Below are 16,524 nucleotides of genomic sequence, written 5' to 3'. Positions count from 1 at the left end.
GGAGCAGCTGCCCCACTTGCTGGCCGGCCTGTGGGTGCTTTAGCCCATTTGCAGCTCTAGAATGCTTGCAGATGATCACTAATGGCGTAAGTAGCTGAAATAACTGGAGGTTCAAGGCTCCAAGAGCAAGGCTCACGGAGAGGGGGGGATTGTAGCTGCACAAAACTTCTGCAGATTCCCTTTTCTGAGACATCCCAAAGATGCAATCTCTTGTGTGGGCAGTGTGTGCCCAGGGCAGATAAGAGACTATTCGTTTAACCCTCACCCCCTTCTCGTGATTTTAATATGATGCCTTACGCCAAGCAGTGCTGGGAAAAATCCTTAGAGAATGGCCTGGATCCTGCTTACCTGCTTCCTTCCCTTGGTGGAATCTTCTTAAGCCCAGCGGGCCTCATTATCCTAATGCTTGGTCTACACCTCCTTTGCCAGAAGTAGCTGTTTTGTTGCAGTGCTGCTTCTCTTCTGTATTCTGTTCTACCTGATTGCTCATCTGCAGTTTCGTTTACAGGACCCCACATGCAGTACAAGGCATTGTTTAATATTACGCTACCCTATTAGATCGGTAAGTATCCAAACTTGCGGGTGACTTGCCCAATGCTTCTCTCTGCCCGGCGGGAATTGAACATTTGGGTTGGGGGTCATTTAGGGTTGCCTTTTCAACCAGACTTTCCAGTTGAAAGCTGGGCATCTGGCAACCCTGAATGGGACCCAACACAGAGGCCAAAACCCGGAATATACATGTAAAACCTGGATGGTTGGCAACCTTACTATGTCCCATCATTGCCTTTGGAGATATTTGCCGCTAGCATGCCATTGTAGGCAATCCCACCATTCCTCCTCCACCATACCCTTATCTGTCTTGAAGCCAGTAGGATTCCCCCCTCCCCTCCATACACATTCCTTTTGGATGCTGATTCCAGAACTTCACTCCTCTAATGGCTAGAAACCTTCCTCTAATTTCAAGCCTAAACTTGTTGATGGCCAATTTACATCCATTTGTTTTTGTGTACACATTGGAGCTTAATTTAGATAACACCTCTTCCTGCCTGGTATTTATCCCTCCGGTGTATTATAGAGAGCAATCCTATTTCCCCTCAGCCTCTGTTTGGTTAGGCTAAACAGGGCAAGCTCTTTGAGTCCCCTGAAATAAGGCAGACTTTGCTATTTCCCCTCAGATCATCCAAGTAGCCCTTCTCTGCACTTGTTCCAACTTGAATTCATCTTTCTTAAACCTGGGAGACCAGAATTGCACATAGTATTCCAGATGAGATCAGCACCTTGTACTAACACTCTCTATCTCTGGTAATCCCTCTAAATTTTTTCCATCCGTGTGCAGAATGAATTTTGTTATATGCACCAAGGCATGTGCACCACTAGCTGTAACAGATTCTGCAGGGTGTGAGCCTGTGGAAGCGCTGCTGATCAGTTGGACAGCATTTGAATCTCTCCTGGGTGGCTGCCCAAGCATTCAGCTTACAGGAAACACTGCCTATCTCTACTGGAAATACCTCCCTTGATGCATGCTAGGATCACATTAGCCTTTCTCACAATTGTATCACACTGGTGGCTCATAGCCATCCTGTGGTCAGTTAATACACCCAGCTCTTTCTCTGCCTCTGTTACTTCCAAGTGATCAATCTCCAGCTTTTAGCAAAAATTCTTGTTGGAAGTCCCTAAGCATATGAACTTGAGCTTTGAACTATTAAATGTCTTCCCATTTCTTTTACTCCAATGTACAAAGTCATCCAAATCTTCTTCTAGGATATCCTAGCCCTCATCTGTACTGGGAATACCTTCCAACTTTGTGTCTTCCACAAAATTCATTAGAAAACTCCCCATTTTTGTGCCAAGATCATTAGTGAACGTATTTAAAAAAGTTTGGCTCCAAGACGGATCCCTGAGGAACACCACTTATTATTTTCCTCCAGCTTGAGAGTTTGTCTTTTGGTGTGACTTCACTTTTCGTTAGTCATCTTACTGATAGATCCGTACTCTTAAGCATTAGGACAGAAGTCAGTTCCATGCTGTGTTGATAGGGTGTTAGCTTAAAATGCACATTTGGTATCCGTGATCTTTGGGTGAAGGGATCTATATTATCGATTAACACCAACTCTAGTATTTCAGTGGCCCTGGGCAAACTGGAAAAACATCCAGCCCACACAGCCTGCAGCCACAAAGTAAAGTCACTAAATAGTTTGCACCCTGAGATGAGATAGACCAGAATGAAGGGCAGTCACAGACTACAGCAGTCCAACTTTTAATATCAATTTATTGGTTTTGTGCTTAGTACACGGGTGAATGTAATAGAAATACTAGAGACTATAGCTAGATAGATTAGATACCAGGCATCTTTAATTAGAGTTCAACTCAAGTTTTTGTAACTCATACTTTTAGCTTTGGAGGTCCCTGATTTCATGCCCCACGTATTAGCTAAGATGGTGGCCATCACAAGTGCTCCTCAGGCTTTATATCAGCAGGTATCCACTGTATATCGGTGGGTATCCACTTCCGTGGATGTAGATGTGGATATCCGCAGCTTATTTGTGCAGATACTGATGTGGACATGAATTTTGTATTTGGAACCCTGCAAATCTGCGGAAATCCATTTTATATGTGTGGGTATCCTCATCTGCGGATGTGAACGCAGGGATCGACCAGAATTCTGGCGGATGTGGATGCAGACAGGGATACAACTCATCCAGGCAGGGCTCTACTCATCATCCCCCCCTCTCTCCCCACCTCCCTCCCAGCCCCTGGATCCTCATTCCACTGCCCCACTAGCTTCTCCTCTTTCCCCGCACCCTGATCCTCTCTCCTCCCCACTAGCTCCTCCCCTTTCCCCGCCCCCTGATCCTCTCTCCTCCCCACTAGCTCCTCCCCTTTCCTCGCCCCATGACCCTCCCTCCTCCCCACTAGCTCCTCCCCTTTCCTCGCCCCATGACCCTCCCTCCTCCCCACTAGCTCCTCCCCTTTCCCCCATCATCTCGCCTCCCCACTAGCTCCTCCCCTTTCCCCGCCCATGACCCTCCCTCCTCCCCCCGCCCCGCTCAGGAGCCTCTTAGGGACTACAAGTCCCAGGGAGCCGCGCGGCGGGACGGCCGGGGGGTGGGGCGGCAGGGGAGCGCGGTGAGGTAAGGGGCGGGGGGCGTGGCCTGCGTGGAGCGTGCCGCGGAGCAGGACGCGGTGGCGGCGGCGGCGGTCGCGGGGCGGCCGCAGGAGGTTGTGCAGCGCGCGCGGGGTGGCCGGCCCCTCCCCCACCCGCCGGCTCGCGGCACCGGGCGGGCAGCAGCGCGCGGCCGTTGGGGGCGGTTGGCCGCCCCGCGGGCCGCCGCGATGAAGTGACAGCGGCGCGGGGCGGTGCGGCGCGGCGGCCCCTGTGCCCGCGGGGAGGGGAGCCGAGCCCCGCGGCCGCGCCATGAGCTACCAGCAGCAGCTGGCCAACTCGGCAGCCATCCGCGCCGAGATCCAGCGCTTCGAGTCCGTGCACCCCAACATCTACTCGGTCTACGAGCTGCTGGAGCGGGTGGACGAGCCGGCGCTGCAGGGCCAGCTCCGCGAGCATGTCATCGCTATCGAGGGTGAGAGCTGCGGGCCGGCCCGGCCGGGGGGCTACCCGGGGGACTGTGTGCATGGGGGTCCTGCCTGCAGGGTCTGGGGGGGGGGGGCTGTGTGCATGGGGGTCCTGCCTGCAGGGGGGGGGGGGGCTGTGTGCATGGGGGTCCTGCCTGCAGGGTCTGGGGGGGGGGGCTGTGTGCATGGGGGTCCTGCCTGCAGGGTCTGGGGGGGGGGCTGTGTGCATGGGGGTCCTGCCTGCAGGGTCTGCGGGGGGGGGGGGCTGTGTGCATGGGGGTCCTGCCTGCAGGGTCTGGGGGGGGGGCTGTGTGCATGGGGGTCCTGCCTGCAGGGTCTGCGGGGGGGGGACTGTGTGCATGGGGGTCCTGCCTGCAGGGTCTGCGGGGGGGGGACTGTGTGCATGGGGGTCCTGCCTGCAGGGTCTGCGGGGGGGGGGGACTGTGTGCATGGGGGTCCTGCCTGCAGGGTCTGCGGGGGGGGGGACTGTGTGCATGGGGGTCCTGCCTGCAGGGTCTGCGGGGGGGGGGGGCTGTGTGCATGGGGGTCCTGCCTGCAGGGTCTGTGGGGGGGGGGGGGCTGTGTGCATGGGGGTGGGGGGGGGCTGTGTGCATGGGGGTCCTGCCTGCAGGGTCTGGGGGGGGGCTGTGTGCATGGGGGTCCTGCCTGCAGGGTGTGGGGGGGGGGTGCATGGGGGTCCTGCCTGCAGGGTCTGGGGGGGGGGGGGTGGGGGGGGGGGTTGTCTGTGCATGGAGGGGGTATTTGCATGGGGGCATCCTGCCTGCTGTCTCGGGTGTGTGTGTGTGCTGTGCATTGGGGGCGGTGTGCATGGGGGGTCCTGTCTACAGTGTCTGTGGGGGAGTCGTCTGTACATTGAGGGAGGATTTGCATGGGGGGGACTGTGTTGGGGGGGTTGCTGTGCTGTGCAGTCTGGTGGCTGTGTATGGGGGTGTGGGCTCCTCTGGGGTCCTGCCTACTGTGTGTGTCGGAGGGGGGGGGTATTCCAGCATTGGGGTCCCTGCCTGCTGGTGACTGCTGCACCGCCTGTGGGGTGGCTGCCTTGGAGGCTGCACTGCTTTTAGGACCAAGATGCTCAGTGCTGGGTTCCTCACCTCCCTCTTCTCTGCATGGGATTTGCGGGGGTTGGTTTCTGTACAAAGGGGCAGCATAGGTCTCCCACCCAGCTCAAGCTTGGTTGGGGGGGGGGGGGGAGAAAGGAAGGGAGGAGGAGTAGCAGAGCAGTGTGGAGTCAAGTTTCTATTTCTATGAGCTTGCAGATTGCTGCCAGGATAGGGAGAATAGTGATCTTGTCAGGGTTGCGTGGAGGATAAGGGATGAGACTTTGCTGCATTAGGAGGGATTTGGTGCAAGAAATTGTCTTTGGTGGTCTGTGTGGTAAACCTTTATGCTGTGAATTCTAATTCAGATGTATTAAAGGGCAAACAATATCTACAGCTGGTTTATAAGACAACAAGTATGCACAGTATAAGAACATAGGTGTGGAGTCTGCAAAATATAGAGCATTAATCTCACTTCATAGATGTGAAGGTGCATATATCTAAAGGATCATGAGTGAGCTCTTGAACTGTCTTGGATGCAAATGACTGAAAGTCCATTGTGACTGAAAACTCAGCTGAGACAAAGTTTTTCTCCTAGATGTGGTGATGCAGCAGTGTGGGAATGCACTGGAAGAAAAACTATATGAGATAAGGAAGCTATTAAAGTCAAAAGTTGATGACCTGAACCAAATTTAGGGCACCGATTGCAAACTCTTACTATAGTTTTGCTCTTTACTGTTATGGAATTACTGAGCTATGGCTTCTAACTTTAATATATATAGTGGTCCTATGGTTAATCTGAAGCAGAATTCATGTTAGTGAAATTGACAGCTAGTTAAAACTCATCTTTTGAAAGCCCCTATAATGCAAAAAACCCCTTATAGGAATAGTTGCTTTTAAGGTGCAGTTAGTTGAAGAACTTAATTACCCATCTGAGTGTTATGAGTGGAGGAATACATATAATGTTATAGTGAGCTAATGTTTGACTGACAATATATCTGAATGGGAAAACATTGAATGATAGCACTGATGAATTTGAAAAGAGAAATGGGAGAGGAAAAGGGTTCAGACAAACACATTATACTGCCATGTTTGCTTTTTAGTGCTTTTTACTTATCTGGACTCATGGCATATGGTTGTCATTCTGTTTGCTTTATTTGATTCCTCTATTTTGCTTTTCATTGAAGGTAGTGGAAACTTACTAATGTGTGGTGTTGGAAGAATGTAACACAAGCACCTGTATTGTTTCTTGGTACTATCACTTTTTCTCTTGTGGGGAGAGAGAATGCCCTGATTTAAAACATGTTCATTGGTAGGTAACATGAGTTATGCAGGTTATGCATCATCTTCTATAGATAAGATACTGCAAATGTCCTGCTGCAAACAAATGCATAGTCACCCTCTAACAAGGCTTTAGATTAGAAGAGGCTCTCTATAATGCATCAGTTTTTCCACTAATCTGTTGATCCATCTGGAGGGAATGTGAAATCAAACAGCATGTGTAGCTTAACTATATAGCATATCATTTATGCATGTATTCTCACTTGTCAGTTTTCCATATTACCTATATCTGGCTCACTTCATATGAAAATCATTGAGGTTTCTAATAAAACTAAGATGATGTATCAGTATTGCCATGCACTTCAAAAGCTGGGTCTGGAGGCAATGAGTAAAAATTTCTCAAAACATTTTGTACATCGTTGGATAATGAGTCAGGAATCCAGTAAAATGGAATCATGAGAAATATGAATGAAAAAAGACCTTTTAAAATCTTATGTTCTCAGAGCTTTCCTGGTAACAGCGAAGCATGATAGGTGACATTCTATTGAACCAACCGTAATGTTAAAGTCAATAATAGGCTCACTTTTTATTCATATTCACTTTGCTTTAAAAGGTATAGACATCTTCAGGGAGAATTGATGAGCTCTCTGGTACTTTCCTACAGTGTGTGGGATTGCTGTACTTTCTATATTAGGTCAGCTTCCTTTGGTTTAAAAGAAACAAGTGTCTGGACTTCTGTCAGAGCTCCTTGAAACTCAGTGATATTTATGAAATATTTTCCAAGTACTTTCCCCAAGAAAGTTGTCTTTCAAATTAGTTTAAAAGTTTGACACATTTGAGAGAGTAACAAACAAAGTGAGTGACTATATTATATAACTTGCTATGGCTTGCATATAGTACTGTAATTATGACAGGTTGAACCTCTCTAGTCCAGTACCCTTGATACTTGACTTGTGCCAGACTGGAGAATTTTCCCGACCACAGGAGGTCGATATTATCTAGCAGCATGACCCAAACTCCAATGCTTAATGGGCTATTAGAAGACACGTTTAGGGTAAAGCCGAGCTAAATAATAGCACAGATCACTGAGAGCCAAGACTGGTGGCAGTAAACAAACTTTATGGGACCGTGGAAACTTAGCCACATCTATAAGTGGACATCTGGCTAACTAAAATTATGCCAGCTCACAGATGTTGCTAGATGAGAGAGTGCTGGATGAGAGAGGTTCAGCCTATGGTAGTCATGTGAAATGTTGGGGGTATAGTTGCAGAAAAACTGGTATGGCATGACAAATTGTGGTTAAAATTGAGTATAACTGTGCCACCTGTATCTTAGCAGATATAATCAATTTGGTAGCAGAGAGAAAGATATCTCTGATACCTGGGCAAATACTATACTTGCTCCTGCTGGATTTCTGATGGAGTAAGATTAGAACGGATTTGGAATCTGAAATCTAATAACTGAGTGAGGCATATTTTAATGAATTAAAAAATACATCATGGTTCTGAGAACTCGCTGAGTAAAAATGTCATATAACAAATCCCTTTAAAATTGTAAGTACTACAAATCTTTAATTTCAAAAGCTATTGTGACATGATTAATTTTTAACTTTAATACCTTTTGAAAATGATACAATAGGTTATGTCATTGAAGCTGCTGGAACAAGTACTATTGAAATATCTTGAAACTCAGCCAGCTACAGACATTGACCCCATGGTACTTGTGATTTTTCTGTTGTAATTTCTTTGCATTCATTTAGACCTTGTTGTATTTAATTCTGTGGAAGTAAATGTATTTAGATACCACATTCAATTTTTATTACTGTAAATTCCTTACCTTACATGATTCTCAGAGGTTGTGTTAAAGCATTACAAAAAATCTTGCTGTTTGTAAACTTGTGGATACCTTTGCCTGGGTTATGTCAGTTTGATTTTAGGTTCTTAGAGCTACTTGGAATGGTTTTGTTTAAAAATTGTTTATAAGTAAAACTTAAATGTTCTGTTGTTCTTGTGTGTAATATGTTTTGGCAACAAATCTGTGTGTTTGTCTTCAGTCAGGCTCTGTTTGAACTTGAAGTCTAAAATGAGTTCCAGTTTTCATTAGTTTTACTTGATTTAATTGACCTATCGATATTCCTTACAGTAACTGAAGAAAGTAAAGTGTGGTATTCTTTGTGTACAGTGACTTAAAACAGTGTTAAGTCATTTTTTCAAATAAATCTTGGGATGCTTAAAGTATTGGGGTTTTTAAATATCTGAATGTTACAGAGGTATGTTAATACAATTAAGTGAAATACAGATTCTGAAATTGAATCAGTTTTCATGTTCTACTCTTTCCTGCTGTTTTCAGCCCCGCCTAGAATTTGATTATGAAAGCTTAATCACTGAATGCTTCTTGTAGCATCAGTAATATTTTAGTAATTCTTGGCAGTTTTATAGGACATCAGCTAGTGATCTGTGGTCTGTAATTAAATCAATGTTACCTACTACACCAGACTTTATTGTGATACTTCTGGTTGCTACATGTAACATAACTGACAGCTTAAGTTACTTGTTCTAAGTTTCTTCTGTCTTCTACTCCTTAATTTCTAATTCTTCATACACAGGCACACTTCTTACCCATGAGACAATTATCACAACCTTTCACACTCTTCTCTCAACTTATCTTTCTGCAAACACACATTTACCAAATTTCCCCCTGCCAATGCAGTATATAGCAGAACTATTAGTTGTGGCTATTTGTAGTTGTTTGTTTTTGGGTGAGGCTAATTTGTTAAAACATGGCTTTAGTTGCTGATCAGCATAGATTCCCCTGTGGTGGAGAGAAGCAGGAACCAAGTGTGCAGGTGCTGGGGAGGGGCTTGAACTTGCTTTTGTTTGAACACCAAAGTCCTGGGGTTGAAAGTTTATTTTGAATTGACCTCTGGGAAGGATCTACAACAATGGGGGATTTCCCCTTCATTTGCTTCCTTAAGATGTAAGTAAGGGGTTTCTTTTGGGGGGGGGGGGAGGGAGGGAGGATGAGCAGAGTGTTAAGTAGAGAGTATTTTACTTGCCTGTGTTAATTGGATAGCCTTTAAATTTGGTAAATGGTATGCTATGTATCCCAGAATGCTCAGTGTGACTCTCTCTCCCTTTTAAGTAGAAGGGTGGAACAGCTAAAAGATTCAAAGATCTAATGCCTCCAGAATGATAGTTAATTGAATGAAGCAATCAACTAAATTCTAGCAATTATGTGAAATTATTTTCCTCTGCATTGTTCATTGTTTGCTTTCACATTATATAATTAGAGAAATAACATCAGGGTTTAAGAGTAGCCAAACCCTGTCATTCTAATTTAAGGAAGAAGGGAAGGTGAGTTTTAAAGGGCAGCTGCAAAGACTTAACTTTTTTTTTAATTAATAAAATAGGTTCAAGCCCAATTTTAGTATCCTTGTGCCCGGTCACTTTCAAATCTCACTTCCTACCACTTGTGGGGCAGTGGACCTGAAGCAACACCTTTGTGTGCGGGACTGTTAGAGGATGAAGGAAGCTGGTGAGCTCAGCTCCTTCCACATGTTGTCTTTTAGCTCTGGAATCCTTGATTTGGGAACACCCTACTATTCCCACAACAGGAATAGATCTAGTATCTCAATACCAGGTGTGAAATGAAAATAACATGAAGATATTAAGACTGACAATAGAGAAGAAAAACAGAGTTGTGTTACTCATTTTTGGAGTTGGTTACTTCTGGTTACTAATTAAAAAAACATGAATTGCTGCAAAACACAAAGTAAACTCATGCCTACTTATGAAATAAACATTACTAGGTATATCAGAACTAGGTAGTAAGTAAGAATATAACTTTAAATTTTAGTTTGTACTGATCTTGCTAGTGCTTTTTATGTAGCCTGTTCTAAAACTAGGTAATATCAAAATGAGTTGATGTCCTCTGTGGAGGGCCTTTGTGTATCCTCAGGGGTCTTTGTAGCTTTGATTGGGAACCACTGCTTTAGAGCAGTTATTTTCAGCTTGATCTGCAGACTAAGCTTTCCAAAGGGGTCCACGCATCCACTTGAAAATTTTTAGGAATCTGTAAATGAAGGCAATTGAAAAACCCATTGCTTAGTGCAAGATTTTACTGTGATTCTGCAACATCATTATAAGGCAGTCTAATATTGTCTCTGTCTCTGATGTTTCTTTGGTGACAAGTATTATGAAAAAAAATTGCCTGAGGTATTGAAACCTAGAAACCAAATGGCAGAGGTCACTGAGTCAAAGTTTATGGAAGAGGGAAAACTGTACTTATTTTCCAGGTGTGCTGTATAATTTACCGAAATGCTCTGTGGCTTCTCAGATTGAATATTGAATGTGCTACTAAAATAGCTGAAAATTGTTGATATGCATGAGGTTTGCAAGTACAGGTTCTGGCTTTTGATTGAGAATAGGAGAACAATCTAACTAGTGAAGAAACACCTGTGTGCATGCAAGTGCACTTAGTGTTTAAGAATCATATGTAAGTGAAATGTAGTTTGCCTGCAGTGCTGCTCATTCTTCACACTCTATTTTTGGGCTGGATTGCTGTCATTACTTGAGCTGCTGCTGCTGCCTCTCCTATTACCATACTGAATAATTTAAACACTTCTGCAGCCATAGCACTTTGTACTGAAATACTGTCAAATCTTGAGCTGAGGCTGGGTTTTCTGTGTGTAAACCAGATGTCTGAAGATCTGTCTGTTTATAAAGCGCTGCTAAACAATGCACCCTGTGAATACATGTTAAAGGAAGTAGTGCAGGTGAGTGCAAATTGATAGTGTAGTGCAAAGATTCTAGATGCACAAAGTGGGTAGGGACATTGCACTTGTCATGGAAACAATGAACATACTCGGCAGCATATCCCAACCTAGTGACAGCAAAACCTTGATACCACCTTCCACAACTGTTGGTTATGTCACATTTTTGAGACACTCCATAATTTTTTTGTGTGAACAATTTTTTGTCTGCATACACACTCATGTGCCTTAGCTACTATGATTCAGGTTGAAGAGTGCTCCAAGCTGGTAAAAACATAGATGTAATAAATACAAAGCTTCTCCAAACAAACAAGTTTTCAAAGACAAAATGCAAAGTCTCTAAAATGTGACTACCCCTAACCGTCAGATGTCCGGACATGTGTACCTATTTGGAATACTGTTTCTAGCCTTATAGGGCTGCGAGATGAGTTTTAACAATGCTTTCAGTGACAAAAAGGCATGTCCTAGTTCAGAGCTAAGTCTTGTCACGATGGGTCTAAGGCTTTTTTTCGTTGGGAGCGCTAGTTATGGAAAGACGATAAATATTTGTGAGAAGGGGAGGTTGGGGACTAAATGAATGTCAAATCTTAGAGTAAGTCCTGGGGAGGTGGGTTAGTGAGTGGGATTCAAATGAAGCAGTCAAAAGGTGTAGGATAAGTCTTAACCGATGACTCTCCTTCACGAGTCTGATCTGAATGTTCTTTCTCCATGTGTACGTGAAAAGACATGATAATGATGATTTTAAATAGCAGAGATGCTGGTCTAAATGTAAGAAACTGTATGGTATCCAGAGTAAAATTCTATTAAAGCTATTTTTATATTGCCACTGTATGGGAACAGATTTGTGGTCTAGTATCCAACTGTCTGTTTTCTCATTTCCCTGTTTGGGTGATGTGTTGGTTCTTGATTGCACATTTGTTCAGCCTTGTCTGTGCGCAATTTTACTGACTTGAGTAGTATATTAATAGTTCATATTGACCTGTATCAAAAAAAGAAAAGGCAGTCCTGCCAAATTAAGACAATAGATCTACAAATCATATGAAAATTCTAAAAATAAAATGGTCTAAATTGCTTGGTTTCCTTCTTATCTGGTGGATATGTTCTGCTAACAGTTGAATTATGTACAGTAGTAATGTGTTCTTAATTGGCTGGCATGTGTTTTTCTAAATGTAGAATTTTTTTCTTCAGCTAATAACAAATGCCTGTGGAAATTTGTAGGTGCTATTAATCTTTTAAGAGGACATTCAATTGATACTATTGTCAGAATATCAAATGCTTATTGAAGGAGTTGGGTACAGATTAAAAATACAGTGCTGAAGACCAATTGTTTTAATTTGTTTATATTAACAAATACATCTTGTATACGCTAAGCAGTGTACATACGAAAACACACATTTTGACATACAGTTCTGTTTTTTAAATATCTTAAGATCAAGGCTATAGCTACACTGCCCCATAGCTGAGTCTGTGGGGGTGTAAATAGCAGCATGTTCCAAAGCAGTGTGCACCTTTTGAAGATGACTGCAGCAGTTAGAACTTAGGACCCTTTTAGTTCATGTCCACCACATCCTGTTGGCGGTGGGGGTTAGTGTTCCCTATAAGCTGTGTGCTTTTGTGGCCACTTGAGAGATTGAAATGCGGCCTATTGGATTAGCAGAGCACCCACAGCGAGGTTTTTTGTTTCTGCTGGTGGGGCACATTTGCCCATGCCTTGGTGCGCACATATTCATTCCTCTCATGGATGGAAAAGATGAGAGGGAACATGGGTTACAGTGCCGCACTTTGGTGTGCTCTGCTATTCACACCTCTGTAATTTCAACTGCAGGGCAATGTCAGTGAGCCCCAAGACTTTCAGAGCTGACTTTTAATTTTGGGTGCTCCATCTGAGAGCCACCCTACATTCTTGACTTTTTCCTTAACAGTCACCATCCCACTCCCTGGAAAGAAAATCGGGCACCTTCGTTAAACAGTCAGACTCACTCTTCACTTCCAAAAACATTGCGTCAGTAGTTAGTTGTATCTTAATCCTTTACTACCTAAACATAATAATGATTAAAAACTGTTCTTCTGTCTGCTTTTCTTTAACAAGGATTTGAGTCCTTTCATTAGTTGGAAAAATAGTCACAGTATGTAAGCCTCTTTAATATTTGAAAATCCTTTATAATTTGTCTTGGACAGCCTTGTAAAATGTGTATTACCTTTGCTTTTTGGATGAAGAAACATAGCCAGTAGAATTCCTGGAGTTATAAACATAAGCAAGAATTCCTGGTCCCTTGCTCAGGTTTTGTGCTTCTCTGTTAACAGCTGTCCTGTCTTTGTGATCTAACATTGGGCCTGATGTGGAGTCGCATAGACAGAATTTTCAGTGGATTAAGAATCCAAACTCACCATAGTAAAATTGCTCCATTGTGATCTTATCTAACTCAGTGTGACTGCAGTTGACCCGTTGGTAGCAATCCAAAATCAAAGTTTTCAGTGTTTGAATTCTTAGTACCTTTAAATGTCTTTATGCTTGGGAATCTGCCGGTTGGGATATTTCACCTCCATAGAGACACTTAAGACTCTTTTCCTGTTCCTTTGAATTCAGACTCTCTGCTGAATTGCTGCAGCACTGCACTTTGTCTGATTTCCCTCCCAGTTTACTTGGCCTTAATCTGAGAGCTACTCTTGGATCACTGCTTTTCACAACTGAGGGTTTGAGAATCTGAGAGCTACTCTGGGATCACTGCTTTTCACAACTGAGGGCTTGAGAATGTGAATCTCAAACTGCTGGGGACTTACTATGCATTTTCAGTAATTGAAACTTGTGGAAGTTCTTTCAGCTTGAACATGCTGGGTACTAAATCTGCCTTCCTCCTGATTCTGTCAGATGGTGTTGATGTCGTTTCATGGAGAAGAGTTGTTAGTGAATTTACACTAAAATACATATCTTCAGGAGAAGATATCCTAGAACTACCCTTATATCATCTAGGGGTATTTCCTTCATGCTGTAGTTTATTTTATGGAAACATTGCTTGAAGAAACCATACCACTATTCCACTTCATGCTCCATATAGCTCAAGGATATGGCATTCCTTTCTCATAAGAACCGATTATCAGCGTTATCTAGGACAAAACATTGTTTTCCTAATTTGATAAATGCCTTTCCTTCAGAGTTTAGAGTGATGTAATCTGTATAGCCTATATGGAGAAAGTATTTACATCTATTTAACTTCATCAGCAGTAGATCATGCTGGTTTTCAGCAGTAAATGAATCATGACATTCATCCTGACTCATGGACACAGTACTTTCTAGAACAATGAACCTTCTAGATTGGTGAAACGTGAGACCTGCAAAAGTTCCTACTTAAAATGTAAAAACTCTTTCGTTTCGTATGTGAGTGACCTATTCACCTGATGTGAGCCGCATATTCAACCTGCTCTAAATTAGACATTTGCCTCCAAATTTTATAAGTAGCTCACATGGGGTAGTATTACTTACCTCAAGATTTATTCCTCTGTTCTTAGTTCTTAAGCTTAAGGTATGTCTAAGCTGTTAAATAAAATTCCCATGACCACATGTCTCAGAGACTGAGTTAGCTGACTTGGATTTGTGCTAGAGGGCTCGTAGATGTTCCCACTAGGGATATTAAAATGCATTTATGTAGGTGAATGTGTAACTGCCAAAAATTTCAGCTGTTACTTGTTTACACATGGGGGGATGCCCCCCATTTGTGGTGTTGCCTCTGTATCAGAGGCAACAGTATGGGGGGTGGCGGCTCTCTGCGAGCACCCGCTGTTGCCTGCCCCCCCATGCTACTGCCTCTGATTCAGAAGCAGCAGCATGATGGAGGGTGGGGAGCTCCGTGTGCGCAGGGAACCAGATAAGAGGCAGCAGTGTGGGGCGCAGGAGCCTGCATGTGACCATGCACATTAACTTCCCTAGTTCCCACCCATGCTGGAACCTGGGTCGGAAATGTGGCCAGGGGGAGGCTCTTAAAACCCAGGGACCAGCCTGCGTGGGAATATCTGCACTGTTAGTTTTAGTAGTGTAGATAGCAACGGACAGTCCCAAAGCTTCTGTGTTTTGCAGTGTAGACGTACCCTTAGGTTTTTGGCACTGCACTTCTTTACCTTCATGTTTGTTTGCTCACAACTGCTGGACAAGACTCCTGGAAAACTGCAACTTCAGGCTGCTGGTGCAAGTCCTCACCACAACTTCCTTAATCATCCAGAGGATGATTCATTAGTTCTTGATTAGCTGTGGGTGGATATAAATCATACTGGGAGTCTTGTGCAGTCCAGAATCCTGTCTCAAATCTGTCCTTGAAAAGATGGAACTCTGGCTAACCAAAAATTTAAAAAGTCTTTTTTCACCTTTTACTTTAAGTTCAAATACAAAAATGTGAACTTGACTTTGAAGTCATTCTACAGAGAATGAGAGTGGATAAAGCTTATTAACCTCAGTTGTATTTCAGGAGCTAGTAAAATGCTTGAGGGCCTCAAATATTTAAGTTTGTAATATATCACAGTATTGTATCAAGCATGAAAATAATCCAGTAGGATGACTCCTGGAAGCATTAATGTGTAATATGCATGATATTTTTACTTTTGGGCTCAGAAGCCTACAGCTTTGTCCAGTGAGACTTGCAGTGCAATCACTTAAATTGCAGTTACTTTAACAAGTAATGCAAGAAATTTTCTGCTTGCCTGATGCAGCTTTGAGCAAGGGATTAAATTCACCAAAAACCTCCCTGATTTTATTTCATTTTTCTTGAAATAACTTGTTGCCTTGCCTTTATTCACTAGGAATTACTTCTTGCTACTTCCCATGAGTAATGGCCAGATCACTGGAAAACAATATAAAACAGAAATAGTTTACTTGTCTTTTTTCTTAAAATGGATGACAGCAACTGTTTTGAAAAGAAACCTCCTTGTATTATGCCTTTTTATAATCTTTACATATATATGATAAAACTAGAATTCTGTTACTAATACTGGTATTAGTGTCCGCGACCCAGTAGTTAAAAAACCTGCTGTTTTTGGAAGGCATCTTTGTCAGGGTAATACTGCAGTTCAGCAGAATGAGCTAAATGCCTCATGGTAGAGTGAGCAGATTGGAATAGATGAGTTCTAGCTAAAGTATCTTCCATTTTGATGAAGTTGCTTCCTGTAATTTTAAAATCTAGACTCATCCTAAACAGTTCCAGCGTGGTTGAACAGTTGACTTCAGTGCATCAAATGAGGTATGCACTTAATATGATGAGATGTGTAGTTATGGAATATCTGGTATATTGTTAGTGGACTGTGAGGGCCAAGATTGAGGACAGAACACTTCAGCTAGCCAGATGAATGTGATTCCAACAGCTCTTCCTTGAATGGGACTATTACAAATTAAACATTTGAATTTGTCAACAAGGCCATTTTTTACATCATAATGACATAGCTCAGAATCATGTTGTCTAATTGGGTTTTTCCTTAATTCAGCCTACTTCACAAATGAATACTTTATCTTCAGATGCACAGATAATATGTCTGCTAATAGATCCTTGAAGGCGAGTTGTAACAGTACAATATTGTAATTCCATAATTAGACCAGAAGTTTACAAATTAGCTTTATAGCTATCTCTGAGAACTTTTGTTTGTCTTCTCTTCAAGTTCAGCTTTAAAATGAGCTTAATTCCCTGTCTTAAATCTTTGCTTCTCCAAAATTAAATGCCAAGCACTATAATGGGAAGGAGTTACTTAATTTGATCTCCTAGTGAAATCTAGGGGAAAGTTGATCACTTTCTTTTATAGGGATGGTAAGCTTACGCAGAATCTTGACTGTAAAAGACCAGATGTAAAATGTTGCATGTGCCATAG

At 43.2% G+C, this 16,524-nt stretch overlaps 1 protein-coding gene across 2 annotated transcripts in view; it reads left to right on the top strand.

The window, feature by feature from the left end:
* Window positions 1–3,174: 3,174 nt before the first annotated feature.
* The window catches only part of AGAP1 (ArfGAP with GTPase domain, ankyrin repeat and PH domain 1), a 496,396-nt gene continuing 483,046 nt past the window's right edge, over window positions 3,175–16,524 (top strand). Inside the window, exon 1 of one of the 2 annotated variants that reach the window (XM_075934057.2) lies at window positions 3,175–3,578. In XM_075934057.2, the coding sequence (XP_075790172.1) occupies window positions 3,416–3,578 (163 nt within the window). In that variant the 5' untranslated portion in view covers window positions 3,175–3,415. The remainder of the gene's footprint in view (window positions 3,579–16,524) is intronic. The other variant, XM_075934053.2, reaches the window with a different exon arrangement.

Source organism: Pelodiscus sinensis, chromosome 7, assembly GCF_052426305.1.
Source record: "Pelodiscus sinensis isolate ZL-2025 chromosome 7, ASM5242630v1, whole genome shotgun sequence".
Classification (NCBI taxonomy): Eukaryota; Metazoa; Chordata; order Testudines; family Trionychidae; genus Pelodiscus; species Pelodiscus sinensis.
The sequence above is the reverse complement of the archived record's forward strand: the minus strand, read 5'-3'. Positions and strand labels throughout refer to the sequence as shown.